General features: G+C 44.4%; 1 protein-coding gene across 1 annotated transcript; it reads right to left on the bottom strand.

Moving 5' to 3' along the window:
• Nucleotides 1-4727: 4727 nt before the first annotated feature.
• Nucleotides 4728-16792, bottom strand: LOC128343989 (parapinopsin-like). Its single transcript, XM_053293431.1, has 4 exons — nucleotides 16657-16792; nucleotides 14080-14408; nucleotides 7051-7293; nucleotides 4728-4949 (listed from the first exon to the last, which is right to left on the bottom strand). The coding sequence occupies exons 1-4, from the start codon at nucleotides 16790-16792 to the stop codon at nucleotides 4728-4730; spliced, it is 930 nt and encodes a 309-aa protein (XP_053149406.1).

Here is a 16792-nt window from a genome sequence, read left to right as displayed (position 1 = left end):
ACAAATTTGGTAGGTCAGTCCAAGAGGCTTGCTGAGCCTGATGGGCTGCTCATAGGGCTATATGTGATAGAATGTGAAGGCCTCACTCACCTGTCCTTTCACTGTCATAAGCTAACAGTTGCTAAACCACTTCTATTTTTCCCCTTTTTATAGGTTGATCCCAAGTTCCTGAGGAATATGCGCTTTGCAAAGAAACACAACAAGAAAGGACTGAAAAAAATGCGGGCCAACAATGCCAAATGACCAGCTTGCCTTTGTATGGCAAATGGGACTGACTTGCTTGGCACTTGATCAGCAGTTTTTCCTCTTGTTGTTTGTTTCCACTCAAGACATTTTGTATAAATAAAATTGGGTGTAACATGCAGATGCCGATGTTGTGCTCTTGACTGTGCATGAGGTTGCGCCTTCTGAAAGAGGGATGTCATGTGCCTCCTCTGGGGAAATACTTTACTCCAGTGATGTAGTCTCTCTCTCCCTCTCCCCTTGGTAATGTGATTTCTGAGACTGCATAGTGAGTGGTACGGGAGTTGTTCCACACTGGGTGTGTCTCTGAAGAAGGTAGACTTGGAAAGCATGGCAGTTGGCACCATAGTGGGGGCAAAGCAGGCAGGAAGGGGGACATCCTCAGGCAAGGCTTGGGGTCAGGAAGCTAGTGAATGGGGAAGTAGAACTAAACTGTTGAGAGTGGGGAGCCAAAGAAAACAGCTGATAGTATTCTCAGAGATTCCACTGTCAGCGTGACTGGTGTGGAGAAGTAAAGATGCTGAATTTTACATCCAGGTCAGAGTCATTGCCCATATTTTTGGGATTTGGTACTCTAGTAAGCTTTTTGTAATTAACCGATGGTGACTGGAATTCTCAGTTAATACTCTCTTGTGCCATATAATTTTCTTTCACACAGTGCCTAGTATTCCGCAAGCTATGAAACACTAACTGAGGATGCAATGTCAGTTCAGTCTCCAGTGTTACCATGCAATCTGAAACAACATGCTAGCAAGGCCAAGAAGTCTGAATTAAACTTTGTTACAGGAATTATTAGCCGTTTTCAACGTTTGAACATTCATCCTGTTTTTCCAGAGATATGTAAGCTAATCAGTTTTCCCACTTGTCCACTAGATGGTGTCAATTTTCAGCACAGTAGCAATACTGTCAAACTAAATATTGTGAGAACAGATTTTCTGAAGAGAAAATTAAGAATTCTTTTAAGATAACTAGATTAGTCATTTGATATATATGAAGAAGGAGCCTTCAGTTGTGAATCTGCTACGTAACTCGTAAGTATTGAACATATAAAAAAGCTGTGCTGGATCTAACCCAAGGGTACATCTAAATCAGTATTCTGTGTCCAGAGTGACCAGCCATATGACTCTGTCAAATACAACCGCTAAAGTATTGCCTTGTTAGTCTTCAGCATATTTTACTTGGAATTATACTGCCCCTGAGCATGGATATTTCAGTTTTTTGCATCTAGTAGATGTTGATAGGTCTGTTTTCCATGATCTAGGGCTGCATAACGCTTTCCATTTGTTGGACTACAACTCCCATCATCTCCAGCCCCTGTGGCCATTAAGAAATATGGGAGTTGTGGTCTTAACACAGCTAGAGGGCCAAAATTGTGCAGCTAGTGGCAATCACAATTTGTAATGAATTTCATAAGTTGTGCATTGTTTGAATGAAGTACTTCATTTTGTCCTGAATCTCTTAGCGATCAATTTAATGTGTCTTTCTCCTCTAAACTAAAACCCCAAACACCATAAGCAATGGTACATCTGCTGGTAACCTCCAGACTGGATTACTGCAATGTGCTCTATGTGGGGCTGCCCTTGTATGTAGTCTGGAAACTACAGCTGGTCCAGAATGCAGCAGCCAGGCTGGTCTCTGGGTCATCTCGGAGAGACCATATAACTCCTGTATTGAAGGAGCTACACTGGCTGCTGATATGTTTCCGGGCAAAATACAAGGTGCTGGTTATAACCTATAAAGCCCTAAACAGTTTGGGCCCTGGGTACTTAAGGAAACGCCTTCTTCGGCATGAACCCCACTGCCCACTGAGATTTGCTGGAGAGGTCCGTCTGCAGCTGCCACCGGCTCGTCTGGTGGCCACTCAGGGACGGGCCTTCGCTGCTGCCCCGAGGCTTTGGAATGTTCTCTCTAGTGAAATAAGAGCCTCCCCATCTCTGACAGCTTTTAAAAAGTCTTTAAAAACATCTCTTCACCCAGGCTTTTAATTAATGTTGTTTTAATGGTTTTAATGCTGTTTTAAAATATTTTAAATTGTTGTGTGCGTGCCCCCCCCATTTTTGTCTTAACGAATGTTTTACTTTGTTTTTATTCTGTTGTAAACCGCCCAGAGACGCAAGTTTTAGGCAATATTAAAATGTTTTAATTAATTAATTAATTAATTAATAAGCTTTTCTTGTAGGGCAGATTTTCCAGCTACCCCTTGAGCATTTTGGCTGCCCTTTTCTGCATCCTTTCTGCTCTGTGGTATCCTTTTAGAGATGGAGCAACCAAAACAGTGCACACTATTCCAAATGTGGTTGCACTAGGCATTGATATGAAAGCATCATGATTGGTAATAGTATAGGACTTCAAAATTTGGTGTGATGGTATTCTATTGATGCTTAGGCATGGAAGGGATAAATCTGAAAGAAATCAGCCCACTGGAACAATTTTTATGTAGACATTTATTAGAGGACACATCAGGGAAGCAGAGGAGTCCTTCCTGGAGACACGAATTAGCCACACTAAGCACCTTTCAGTAAAGAGTTAAGAACCAGATGCATGTGTTCGTAAAATAGTTGAGGTGTGGTTAAGACCGGCAACTTCTCTTTAACAAGCAGCTGTGGGAGGGGTGATCCACATAGAGACTGTTGCACAGGAAGGGGTGGGGTGAGCAGGGAAGTTGACCCTTTTTGCTGTGAATAGGTTTTCTGCTGAACATTGGCCCCTGCAATAATTATGGGTCCTTGTGATGATGATGATTTGCTGCAGACAACTGCTTGGTGGCAAATAACGGGAGCAATGGGAAAACAATGCCCGGGAAACCCTTTGCCCCGTGAGGTCCCATTGTCAGGTACTATGTCCACATGATTTACAAGCAAAAATGATGAAGGAATAAAGGGGCCGCACAATACACGGTGTCAGTTTTGCATCTCCGCCCCAGGACTACCCTGGTACTGCTTAGTCCAAAGCAGTCCTGATGCTGCCGTGAACTAGTGGTTGCACAAGCAGCAACACTGTAGCTTTCTCCATTGTGGTGAATAGGGAAAACTGCAGTTGTGGTGCTTGTGCAACTGCTTGTTCAGGGAGCATTGTGGAGCTCTAACTGCACAAGTATTGATTATTTAGAACTGGCTCTAAGGGAGATGTTGTTTTTTGCCTCTTACCCAAATCTTATGCTTCTTATTTCTGGCACTGAGTTAATTTGCATGTAGCCCATGCTAATATACACAAATGCAACAAGATTGAGGTTCTGGCTTGATTGAGATGTCATGCCAAACAAAGTTTGCTTGTGTAATGCCAAAACATGGTTTAGTGATAACTAAGTAATGTTAATTGTTTGCATCCTTTTTCATTTCATGATTTTTTTCTGTTAACAGTGCATTGTGTCATACATTTTTTCTTTTTCTACTCTTGTATTACACTTCACCAGTAGTAATATTTTGCTGAGCGCCCCTTAATCTTCAATGAAAATGCTTTGCTTTCTCCTCTGTTCTTCCTACTCTCATTTACTTTCGTCGGAAGTGACCTGAGCTATTTACATTCTGTGACTAAAAAGATGTACCTTGTGTCATAAAGATGATAATGGAGTTTGCTAGGATTCCTGTCAAATGAGACAGAGAAATCTGCTATTGGCCTGAGCAAGGTATACATAAAGACTAGACTCTTAGTTTCTCCCCAGTTAGTTGAACATTTTCTAAAGCAGGATTTTCCATTAAACCACAAGAGGTTATTCAAGGAGTTAAAAGTTTCCTAAAAAGTGAGTAGCAAATCTGAACAACTTTTCTGAAATTAGGGCTAAAAAGTATTCGGAAACTCTGTGGGAAACCTTTTGTCACCACTGACCTTCAGCACTGCCCTGTCATGCAAGAGTTTCCCAAATATGGTCTCAACAGCTTCCAGCCGAAAATAGCTACATGCGACACAATGCAGAATGGAATAATGCACTCTAAAGCCAGAGCTTCATTGTGTGAGGACAGACAAGGGTTTGTTAGCTTTTGCAATGCAAAGGTATCAGGTTTGCTTCTGCCCACTTGTCATTGGGACACTTCTGCCTCGTAGAATATCCTTGGCATGGCAATATCCTAAATCACTTGAAGTCAAAGGTGTCATGCCTGTTACTCTGGCACATATGCTATACAAGCACCTGCCCCCTCCCCACAAAAAACCCCTTTACTATACTAGTAATGAATGGAATGCATTTTTGTGTGTCTCCATGACTGCCTTCCAAACTGAGTATCCAGCCAATGGTTTTGTGTGGCATACTCCTAAACAAGTGCAGAGCAATTAAGTACTTAATGGCAGCCGCTTCCTGTTCTTAATATGCACTTCGGCATGATTTGGCCGCTTTCCTCTTGGTGGTTATTAATTGCATTGACAATGAAGCTGAACTCCACCCTGTACAGGAGTGTGATTTGCACATCTTAATGTGTGTCAGTGAAGACAGGGAGCTGTTTGTTGTGCCAGATATTTGGAGGAGCACACACAGCACAGTCTGGATGGATCTATTGAGAGAAGGACTCGTCATCACAGTAGTTCATATTTGGCAAGAGCAGGTTCCTGCTAATGTTCATTTCAGGAGCTATCCGGTTTGTATTGCTGCTGAGCTGGTTCCCCTGCAGTCTCTTCTTCAGGGCTGCAGTCAGAGCATTTGGTCTACTGTACTTACTGGGCTTGACTAAACATTTCTGCAGGCAGGGCAAGGAGGCTGTGACTCTCTCGCGATACTGAAGGGGGAGAGAAGAAGCAAGCAGAACCTTAGAGACTTGTGCTGCAGCACTAGGAGCTGTTTTTACACTGCTGGTGACCTGGGAGCATAAAGTTCCAATCAACACACTTTACCTAGTCTGGACAACCAGACTTGGAGCTGCCATCTCTTTCAGTAGTGAGAAACATAGCCGAGCTATTGTTCATTTGTATAGGCTAACTTATTTAATCCTGTGCAGATGAACAACCGACCATATTTTAAACACTGACAACAGATTTGTTGTTTTTAAACAACCCATTGGCAGATATACCGTTAGGGCTAGTTTAGTGGCAAGTTGGCAACCTTGTTCCTTCTTTGTCCCTTCCTAATGTGCATCCAGGCATACAACCTGACTGAATTCCTCACCTCAAAGACTGATCTATAAGAGGGTCTGGTGACAGCACAAAATGATGATGACAGCAGGGTCCACCTTGCAAAGGACACAAATAGTGAAGCAAATAAATAACCTTGAAGTCATTCAGCTCCTCATAGCAACGATACTGTTAGCAGACAGCCTCTTCCCCTGCCCCCAGCTTTCTGCAGAAAGCAATAGAAACAGAGCATAGCCAGACACTTGATTACAAGAAGAAATTGGCCTCTGTTGGGGTCAAGTAGCAGTGTCATGCAAAGACTGCACCAGTGCAAGAGCTGCCTACTAAAAAGGTGGCACATCTCTGCTGAATCCTGTGTATTCTTTCTTAATGAAGCCGGAGTTCCTGGCACAGCAAAAGGATTGCTGTCACCCGGTGCTAGCAACAGTGCCAGTGGGGGAAATTTTGGCAACAGTGCCAGTGGGGGAAATGGGGGGGTGAGGGACCCCACTCCTTAAAGGTAACCCTCTTGCCACCAAACTAGCCCAAACGCCAGTTGGTGCACATCCCTATTGCAGGCTAACCTAGCATCTGACTGCTTGGGAACCCGCGTGCTCCCCTTTCCTAGCTGTAAAGTCATAGACTGTGGTGCCACACTAGCACCCTACGGCTTCTTCTTGCTGTCATTTTAGCAACACGTTTGGGTGAGGACTCACCATTGGGCCAGTTGGACCAATGACTTGTCCATTTAAATGCATGGGGGAGGAGTATATGTAGGTGTGCATGTCTCCACCCCAACACAGCACAGTAGACCATCCTGCTGTCATCTAATAATGCAGGGGGAAGATTGGATGAACCACCTCTGTGTGATTAGATGGCAGTAGGACAGTATGACAGCTGAGAGAGAGAGAGAGAGAGAGAGAGAGAGATGCATGTCCATGCTTCTCACCTAAATGTTTAGAATAGGCTAGCAGATTAATCAACCAAATCAGTCCAGAGCCCTGCTAAAAATATTAACTTTCCTGATACATGTCAGTTCACAAGTCATCCAGTGAGATATGATCTTCATTCTACAGTTTGAAAAAGTAGGATATTGGCAATCAATTGGAAGCACCAGGTTCTGAAGAACTCTGGGGCAAAGTCCTGCACTGAGCCGTTATGGCTCATTGGGACCTCCAACCTCTCCAGCTTACCAGAGGATGGGGAGAGGGGTCATATTATCATCAGCTCCTCTCTCTTCATTCTCAGAGTGCATGGAAGAAGAGTCATTATTGCATCCATTCCTCTGCCCCACTGGTCAATGAAGACACGGGTGGATGGGATGAGGAGGGAACCAAGAGACTTCCACCCTCTCTTTCAGCCAGTGGTGGTGTCCCTAAAGGCCCTGCAAAGATGCAATAACCTATAGGAGATGCTCCCATTGACCAATGGAAAATGCTGGGCAAAGACAACAATGATGTGAATGCATTAGCCAACTTGCACCACCACTGCCACCAGGTAATGGGGAGGAAACTGGGGTTCAGTGGTTAGCCAGGAGGTCCTCTGATGGATGCGGGCCCTTGGCTAGTACTCAGCCTGGCCACCCCCTCACACTGCCCCTGAACTTGGCAAATGGAATCAGTGCCATCATTAGAAGAAGTTTAGAACATCTTGCCATGTCTGAACATCAGTAGGCTGCATTTTGCTCTTCCCAGGTAAATGACAAATCCCCCATACTGAAAGTGTAGAGTTGGACTACTATACAGCAAGGAAGGTTTAAGGAGGATTTACCTGCTTGTTCAAGCATATGTAAACTACTGGATTGTATATGGTGCCTGTTTTAGCCATGTACATAGGGATGCTCTGAATTTTGGGGTCCATTATCACCTTTGGTTTCACCACTTTGGTCAGAGCAAAGGCTGCATAAGGCATCCAGCTGAGAAGAAAGGCCAGGATCATCACTACCACTGTCTTAGTCACCTGTGACTCAGCCTGCTGGGTTGAATTGCTTTGGACCAAGCCACTTTTTGCCACCTAAGGAGAGAGAGCAAAACAGATATTGCAAAACACTATATTTTTTTCTGCTCTGCAAATGTCAAAGGTAGTAACTTTGACCTTGGGCCAAAGCCTGCTGAAGTCCACCGGGAAGGAGCCACACTGATGTAGAAGTTGATGCTTTTTTATTCACATATGATTGGCAACTTGCTTAGTAGAGGCTGTAGCTCAGTGGTAGAGCAGTATACACTCTGCAAGCGAAAGGTCTTGGTTTCATTCCCTCGGGTATTGAGTTCATTCACTGGTAAAGTTAAGTAAAGTTGAGCCCTCAAGTTGGTGTCGACTCCTGGCGACCACAGAGCCATGTGGAGGGGTGCAGGATGGGTTTACCATTGCCATCTCCCACACAGTGTGAGATGATGCCTTTCAGCACCTTCCTATATCACTGCTATATATAGGTGTTTTCCATAGTCTGGAAAACACACCAGTGGGGATTCAAACCAGCAACCTCTTGCTTACTAGGCAAGTCATTTCTCCACTGTGCCATTAGGTGGCTTAACTAATTCCCTGGTAAATGTAAAGTGTGCCATCAAGTCGATTTCAATTCCTGGTGCCCACAAAGCCCTGTGGTTGTCTTTGATAGAATACGGGAGTGGTTTACCATTGCCTCCTCCCATGCAGTATGAGATGATGCCTTTCAGCACCTTCCTATATCTACCAGTGGGGATTCGAACTGGCAACCTTCTGCTTGTTAGTCAAGCATTTCCCCACTGTGCCACTTAAGGTGACCATTCCCTGGTACACATTACTTTACAAAAGCATGGCCATTATTTAAATGCTAATTAGCAGGTGGATTTCTTTCCCTCCTACACACGCACCCTCCCATACACACAGTGATCAGGAGGATTGATGGGGCAGGGTTTAACACTACTCTGGCCATGGTCCAGATTGGTGGCCTAACCCCCTCAACACTTTGCACTGGGAAAAAGCTCTCATTGGTGCCAATGGAGGTGCTCCCCCACACCCCACCTTGTCAAAGAGTTTTATGCCACGTTGGTTGGGTGGGGGAGGGATCCAGATGAGGATTACAGCAGAGGTAGGGTTAAAGCTCCCCCTCCTCTCATTGTGGCCTTGATCCACTAAACTAGACCTCAATCTGGCTAACATTAAAAACAGTCTCTATTTAACCTTAAAAGCAGGGAATATTGGGAAAGCGCCATCTGCATATTGTTGGAGCCATAAACATTTTCTCCTGATTAGGTGAAGCTGCTAGTTGAAACATGAAAATATTAATGCTATTCATTTTATTCAAGCCCAGACACGGACTTGGAGTCGCATGTTTTCAAACACATGTCTGCCCTAATCACCTCTAGAGTGGGGCAAGGGGATTGAAAGAGCCAAATGGATGCACTAGTTCTCCCTTGTTGCCATTTCCCCCTCCATAGTCCATCCTTCCCCACATATTTCCCCAGAAGGGTCCCCTATTGCTATCAGAGCCCAGTCAAGAGAGAAAAAGGACATTGGGGGATATACTGCCAGAGTAAGAGCCATGAACTGGCAACACACACACACACACACACACACACACATCCTTGACTTTTTAAATTCCTCCTTATCACATGGTAGGGGGCAAACTCCCATTTGAAGACACAGGTCTACTACCATCATGTAGCTTGACAGTGATGCTGTCAGGGTCCTGTCTCTTCGTAATACAACAGTTTTTCCAAGAAATTTATATAGGAAACAATATAAATTGGGGATTAACACAAATATATTTAGGGCCACCGTTTGGGCCTCAGTGTGTTTCCTCCTTTTTAGCCTGTAGGAAATAATTTCAGCCTTTGTAGCGCAAGAGACATAGCTCCAAAGCCAACTCATTACCATCTTGCCTTTTGCAGCAGCTCTAACAGCATGGACCTTCCCCATCTCTCAAACGCTTTGACAAAAATGATGACAGTGATCCATGGATGGAGATGAGTCAAAGAAGAGGGACTCCAGGGACAACATTAAAGGATGGAAGATTGTGACAGCTGCTTGACAATGCCTGCACACTCTGGAATAATATGACTATAAATAGCTCCAAGTCATAACAGTGTAGAGGACATACCTAACCTGAATGTTTTAATTAAGGTCAGGCAGTTACTGGAGCCTACTAAAACATGTGCGCACTCTGAGACAGCATGTTCTTCTTTCCTGGTTCCCCCACCCCCGCCTTTTCCATTCTTTTTACCTTTTCTCCTCTAAACAGCAGTGGAAAATCATGGAACGTCACCTAGATTGTGTCAATATCAGCCCGATCCTAAACGTATTGATCCCTTTCTCACAATCCATGAGAAAAACCTTTTCTCATGATCCCTGAGAAAGGACTTGGGGTGTGTGGGGAAGAAGGCTGTAAAACCTCCCCCCTGTCACACCACCACCGCCCTGCAGATGATTGCCCTGTCTATGCTGAATACGCAGATCACGCCCTCACACAGACTCCAGCTCTCCCCAGCAGCAACAGAGGGTCAGGGCTGGGATGTGTCACCTCACCCCCACCCACCCACCCACCTCTGGAAATCCCATTATGCACTGCGTGAGTATGTGGCGCATAATGGGGATCTCCCAGACGCCAGCCAGGAGCCCCACAGTCTCCCAGTCTCGGCTGCAAGCAGCCGGGGCTGGCAGATAGCCAACAAAATGGGACTAAGAAACCACACGCTCTCTTAACCTCATTTTGGAGGCGGGCTCCTGAAGCAGATTTGCCGCCGAGAGCCGCATGGTTCCCAATGGGTTCACACGCACGCAGCGAAGACCGAACTAAGGCAAGCCTGATCTTTGCTGGGCATATGAACAGCCTCATAGGTTTGTACTCGCAATCCAGTGAGCACACGCAACTATCTGAATTATGGGAGTGAGCATCAGTGAATAAGGACTCTCTCGACTGCAGCAATTTTTGTTTGTTTTTAAAAATGCTGTTGCCTTTGCATCATGAGATGGGGAAAGGAGGTAGGGGAATCTGCCTAAAAATGTTTAACAGAAAGTAGAGTTGATTGATTTTTGTGAAACTCACTTCCAAGTTTGTTTGTTTGTTTGTTTGTTTGTTTGTTTGTTGGAGTAGGATTTATCTTCATGATATAACTAGGACTTCTCCGGCTTGATCGTTGAAAGCCTCAAGCAGGGGAGCCCACAGACTTTGAGCAATAATCCCACAGTATGGCCCATAGAAGTGATGGGCACAGCTTGGCATAACCTATGCCATTTTGTATGTCTGCTGGATTGATAGTTAACCCACTCCCCCTCCCTATATGAGTACTGATAGTTTGCAAGAAAACTAGTTTCAAAACTTGTTGTCTCAACAGATTAGGATATCTCAACAGCTTAGGAGGAAGCAAGAGATAGAGAGGACATGTGCGAATGAGTAAGAGTAACAGCTCCGAGGTTTGATGTTAATTTGTAAATTTTTGTAATAGGATTTGTAATTTTTGTAATAGATGACTGAGCCTATGGTCATGAAGGCAACGTTTAAACTATATATATAGGACGAAGCTCAGGGCTGATGCTTTGAGAAGGCCCTTCAGCCATTATTCTGCACAGAATAAAGCTCTGAACGCTCTCCACTCTGGTAGTGTCTTATTCGAACTTTCGGGCACACCAGGCTAAGGACCCGCTTGGGTGTAACAGAAGGGCTAGGAAGTTATCAGCCCATAGAAGGGCTGGGAAGAGCACAGCCACACATGCACTTCCTGTATTGTCAATTCATCACATTATGGCATTTGGGGAAAGTCCTTCACAGTCAAGGAACTGCTGTTGGAGATAGCCACGATCATCTGGTTTACAGAAGATGTTTGTCCAGGCAAGATTCGTTCATTGATTGACTCATTTGTTTTAAAAGATTTATATCCTGCACCTCCACACAAAAAGAGTCCCAGGGCAACATGTACCCAAGAAAAGTTGGAACTGCTCCCATGTACAAAGTATAGTGTGAACTGGTCCTCAGTGTTTTGCTTCTAATGAACCTTTAAGAAACTGAATAGATGCAGTGACCAAGTATCTGCCAATAGCACCTATTAGGCTAGTTTAAATACTGCATACACTTTCATAGGCTACAAATTAGTTAATGGAATAAATCCAAATATTCAAATACCTAATATTTGAGGGGCCTATTAAAATGGTCCACCTGAAGAGGTTATTGGATCCGGTAGGATTCCAAGAAGCCTTGGAGGGATTCAGTGTTGGCTCTGCTGGTGATCCTGTTGATGTCCTGGTTGAGAATTGGAACAACTTGCTCACCTGGGCAGTAGACACGATTGCTCCTAAGCGTACCCTCTGACCCGCTTCAAAATTGGCTCCTTGGTATACAGAAGATCTACGGGGGCTGAAGTGGTAAGGTAGGCGACTGGAGTGCAAGTGGAGAAAGACTCAACTCGAATCTGACAGATTACGACAAAGGAGCACATCTAAAGATCTATGTTCAGGCAATATGTGCGGCAAAGAAGCGGTTCTTTTCTGCCCGTATTGCCTCTGCGAGTTCATGTCCAGCGGGGTTGTTCAGGGTTGTGAGGGGACTAGTATCTGCCCCCCCCCCCCCGAACCAGAATTTGGAGTCATCAGTTACCCTCTGTGATGTGTTTAAAGAATTTTTCGCAGATAAAATCTCTCGGATTCAGGCCGACTTAGATGGAGACTCCACAATTAATTTGATGTCTGAACTGGAGGTGTCCAAATATTCCTCTTATGTGATTCGACTGGATCAGTTTCAGTTTGTGACTCCTGAGGATGTGGACAAGCTGCTTGGGGCCTTGAGGCCTACCACTTGTGCTCTTGAGCCTTGTCCAACATGGCTTGTTCAGTCTAGCAGGGAGGCTGTTGTAGGCGGCCTGGTGGAAATCATAAATGCTTCTCTGAGGGAGGGCAGGATGCCTCCTTGTCTTAAGGAGACAATTATTAGACCTCTTCTAAAGAAGCCTGCATTAGATCCCTTAGAGTTGAACAATTATAGGCCTGTTTCCAATCTCCCATGGTTGGGCAAGGTAATTGAGAGGGTGCTGGCCTCTCAGCTCCAGTCGGTCTTGGAGGAAACTGATTATCTAGACCCATTTCAAACTGGTTTTCAGGTGGGCTATGCTGTGGAGACTGCCTTGGTCAGCCTGATGGATGATCTCCAATTGGGAATTGACAGAGGAAGTGTGACTGTTGGTCCTTTTGGATCTCTCAGCGGCTTTCAATACTATCAACCATATATCCTTCTGGAACATCTGAGAGTGTTGGGGGTGGGAGGCACTATTTTACAGTGGTTCCACTCCTACCTCTCGGACAGATTTCAGATGGTGTCAATTGGAGATTGTTGCTCTTCAAAATCTGAGCTTAAGTATGGTGTCACTCAAGGCTCCGTACTTTCTCCAATGCTTTTTAACATCTACATGAAACCGCTGGGAGAGATCATCAGGGGATTTGGAGCTGGATGTTACCAGTATGCTGATGACACCCAGATCTACTTCTCCATGTCAACTTCTTCAGGAGCTGGCATATCCTCCCTAAATGCCTGCCTGGAAGCAGTAATGGGCTGGATGAGGGAGAATAAACTGAAGCTGAATCCAGATAAGACAGAGGTACTTATTGTGTGGGGTCAGAACTCTAGAGACTATTTTGATCTCCCTGTTCTAGATGGGGTCACACTTCCCCAAAAGGAACAGGTTTGCAGTCTGGGAGTACTTCTGGATTCACACCTCTCCCTGGTTTTTCAGGTTGAGGCTGTGGCCAGGGGTGCTTTCTATCAGCTTTGGCTGATACGCCAGCTGCACCCGTTTCTCGAGATCAATGACCTCAGAACAGTGGTACATTTGTTGGTAATTTCCAGACTTGACTTCTGTAATGCTCTCTATGTGGGGCTGCCTTTGTATGTAGTCTGGAAACTTCAGTTGGTTCAGAATGCGGCAGCCAGGTTGGTCTCTGGGTCATCTCGGAGAGATCACATTACTCCTCTGTTGATGGAGCTACACTGGCTGCCAATAGGTTTCTGGGCAAAATACAAAGTACTAGTTATAACTTATATAGCCCTAAACGGCTTAGGCCCTTGGTATTTAAGAGAACATCTTCTTCGCTATGTGCCCCACCACCCGTTGAGGTCACTTGAGGAGGTCCGTCTCCAGTTGCCGCCAACTTGTTTGGTGGCTACACAGAGATGGGCCTTCTCAGCTGCTGCCCCAAGATTGTGGAATGTGCTCCCTACTAAGATACGAGCCTCCCCATCTCTGGCAATTTTTAAGAAACTTCTGAAAACACATCTCTTCAACCAAGCTTTCTCAGCTTTTAAAACTTGTTTTTAAATTGTTTTGCTATTTAACTGGTGTTTTATGATGTTTTAATTGTTAATTATTATTTTATGCAGTTTTATAATTTCTGTTTTAATTGTTAATTGATTTTAATGGTGTTTTAATGTAAACTGCCCTGAGCCTTTTGGAAGGACGGCATAAATTTTTTAATAATAAATAAATAAATAGTTTTGTTTAATTGGCTTTCTCCTCAGCATGGATGGGGACTTCTGGATTACTGGAAGAGCCCTAAATCCACTTTTTTTGCATTTTTAATTTAGCAGGGATGGGCATATATATTATGTGAAATGCAGAGAATTCAAAGTGAGAATTCTCAGGGACTGGCAGAATTGTACTTTGTGATTTCCATGGACTTCATTTATCTTAAGTAGTTCCCTTGTTTTCTCCTAGGCCTCAGTTTACCTGAGTGGAAAAGTCCTTTTGGAAAATGGAAAATGCATCCTAACCCCTTAGTGCTATGGAACACAACGTGAAATATTATTTGTAATGTAAAACAGAGTGACCGACTCACCTTTCTCAAGGCACAAATGAGCTTGCCATAGGATAAAAGAATAAGGGCGAAAGGAACCAGGAAGCAGCAAACGAAGAGAGATAAGTGGTAGCTGCGACTCTTCCAATCTTCTCTGTGCCAGGCTGGGGCACAGTTTGAGGCAATACCTTCCATATCATAGCTACTCCAGCCAAGAAGTGGTGGGACAGTCCATATCATTGACCAGAGCCAGACAAATAGGAGGGCCAATATGGCATGTTTCTTACTAAATTGGATGGCTTTGAATGGCCTGCAAACCACCAGGTACCTCTCCACAGCACATACCACTACTGACCAAAGGGCCACCAACCCTACAACAGGGAGAAGAAATTTATTTATGTAATTGTTTGATATCATGCTCTATCCCACAGGCTCAGAACAGCTTACAGCAATCCCCCCCTAAATGTTAAAAGCCCTGTCCCGAAAGGTTACAATCTTTTATTTATTTTTTAGTTGGTGGTGGTGGTTTGAAGGGGTTTCATATTGCTACTTGAAGAAATCAGGGTGCTGCTGTTTTGATGCTGCAGGTATGTGAGTAACAATATAAGCAGGGAGGACATATGATGATGACTGCATTTGTGCCTGACTTTTATCTTTCAGTAATGCATGGTAAAGATAAAGTGTGCCGTCGAGTCGGTGTCGACTCCTGGCGACCACAGAGCACTGTTGTTGTCTTTGGTAGAATACAGGCGGGGTTTACCATTGCCTCCTCCCGTGCAGTATGAGATGATGCCTTTCAGCGTCTTCCTTTATTGCTGCTGCCCAATATAGGTGTTTCCCATAGTCTGGGAAACATACCAGCAGGAATTCGAACCAACAACCTCTGGCTTGATAGTCAAGCCATTTCTCTGCAGAGCCATTAAGTGGCTGAATGCATAGTAATCTCATGGTAAAACTGTTGGAGATGGCGTTCCAGTGCATTGACCTTTCACACCAACTATTCTAATGACCTCTAGGGGCAATGAGAGTAGAGGTAGTTAGTGAGGGTCCCCTTACCTGTGCCTGCTTTGCCTCTACTCTATGACCCCTGCCTTGACTCTTCAGGTATTTCCTGTAGAGAGTCAGTTCTACTTCCTTTCTCCTTGGAGAGCAGATGGGAGCATCTCTCTCTCTCCCCTTCTATTCACTATGTAGCTCATAGATAGGATAGGTCTTTCCTATACAGTGGTCCCTCGACTTACGTAAATAATCCATTCCGAACGCACGTTCGGAGGTCGGAATTTTCGTAAGTCGAGGAGCGCACCACGGAAGTCTCAAAACACTCGTAATTCGAGGAAGCCGCATCTAAACATTCGTAGGTCGAGTAAGCTGATTCTAAACCGGCAACTACTTCCGGTCTTTTTTGTCACTCATAACTCCAAAAAAAAGTAAGTTGAGTAGTTCGTAGGTCGAGGGATTACTGTATTAAATGTACTTAACCAAATAAATCTTATTTGCTTTATACTGCACTACAATCTCCATGCTTGTTCTTGACTAACTGCAACAATAAGGCTCTGCCCTACTTCGTAACTGGAGTGGGCCACTTCCTCTTGGTGCTTTGCTAAACAATCACAAATTACAATGAAAACTCATCCACAAACCCAGACAGCTGTGAAGTTCCCATGATGGTGCCAAAGGGGTGTAGAGGCTGCCTTGCCAGCTCTCCCCCCCCACCCGGCGACTCCTATTCAAGTAGCAAACTCCAAGTCATGCTTGTGCCAGATTCTTGCCTTGCAGGTCCCAGGGTAAGGCTAAGAGGGAATGGTTTTCCCAAGGCCATCTAGAAAGATCATCAGAGCTAACAGGCCAGGTAGCCAATTTATGTGACAGATTTTTGACTGGGGTGTAAGGCAGAGGATATGGCTAATGAGGTGATGAGGAGGAGGTGACTTAACATTTTCACTTAAGTGGGGGGAAAGCAAAGGTTAGGTGTGGTCAAAGTTGAGGGAAGTGTCAAATTCTAGGCATCCCATCAGGAGAAAAGAGACCATAAGAGAGTTTGGGCCTTCTTCATTTGTTTGCTCTTGGGTCCCTGACTTCAGAAAGCTCTCTTGCACTGGATTTTCCACTTGCCCAACTGGTTAGACTCACTCCTTTCACAACAGAAGGACTTTTTCCTTCTGACCTAACTTGAATCCATAAAACAGCAAATGTGTTCAGGACACAGGAAGCAAGCAAGCAAGCAAGCTGTGAACCTTTTTCTGCTGTGTCTCCTCTCTATCTTTTTGACAATGAATAAAATCTTATCCATCCATTCAAATTATTTATCCCAGAGGAAGTTTTGAATAAAGAATTCATACAAAGTACCCTGAAGAGTGGATTCATAGAGGGGCTTCCAGGTAGAACTCCTCCTCATTATATTAAATGTGAATTAGGCTAATGCTTAACACAGACAGTCTTGGTTCAGTGAATTCCCCTCAATTGAAAATGAAATATGGGAGGTTGCATATATAAGTACAGATGAACATACAGATTACCCTGTTATCTGTACTATGTCATATATAGAATCTATGCATTGGGAATATATATTTTTAAACAATAGTTTGTAGCTATCTAGATGGATGAAAAGCAAATACTTACCAAACAGGGCAACACAGAAGCCCTGGAAAATGCAGAATGACTTGCTTTGGAAGTAATATCCTTGAAGATTAGCATCCATGGTGGGACAGAGTCCAATGACAATGCTGAAGAGGTCTGCAACTGACAGGTTTACCAT

The sequence above is a fragment of the Hemicordylus capensis genome, chromosome 2 (assembly GCF_027244095.1).
Source record: "Hemicordylus capensis ecotype Gifberg chromosome 2, rHemCap1.1.pri, whole genome shotgun sequence".
In the NCBI taxonomy this organism is placed as follows: domain Eukaryota; kingdom Metazoa; phylum Chordata; class Lepidosauria; order Squamata; family Cordylidae; genus Hemicordylus; species Hemicordylus capensis.
The sequence above is the reverse complement of the archived record's forward strand: the minus strand, read 5'-3'. Positions and strand labels throughout refer to the sequence as shown.

Excerpts from the sequence above, each read along its gene's own strand:
- LOC128343989 (XM_053293431.1), bottom strand. The coding sequence starts at position 16,792 with ATGGTAAACCTGTCAGTTGCAGACCTCTTCAGCATTGTCATTGGACTC. Across the intron at positions 14,409-16,656 it reads CTTCTGTGTTGCCCTGTTTG|GGTTGGTGGCCCTTTGGTCA; the intron begins GTAAGTATTTGC and ends TCCCTGTTGTAG. Across the intron at positions 7,294-14,079 it reads TCATTTGTGCCTTGAGAAAG|GTGGCAAAAAGTGGCTTGGT; the intron begins GTGAGTCGGTCA and ends CTCTCTCCTTAG.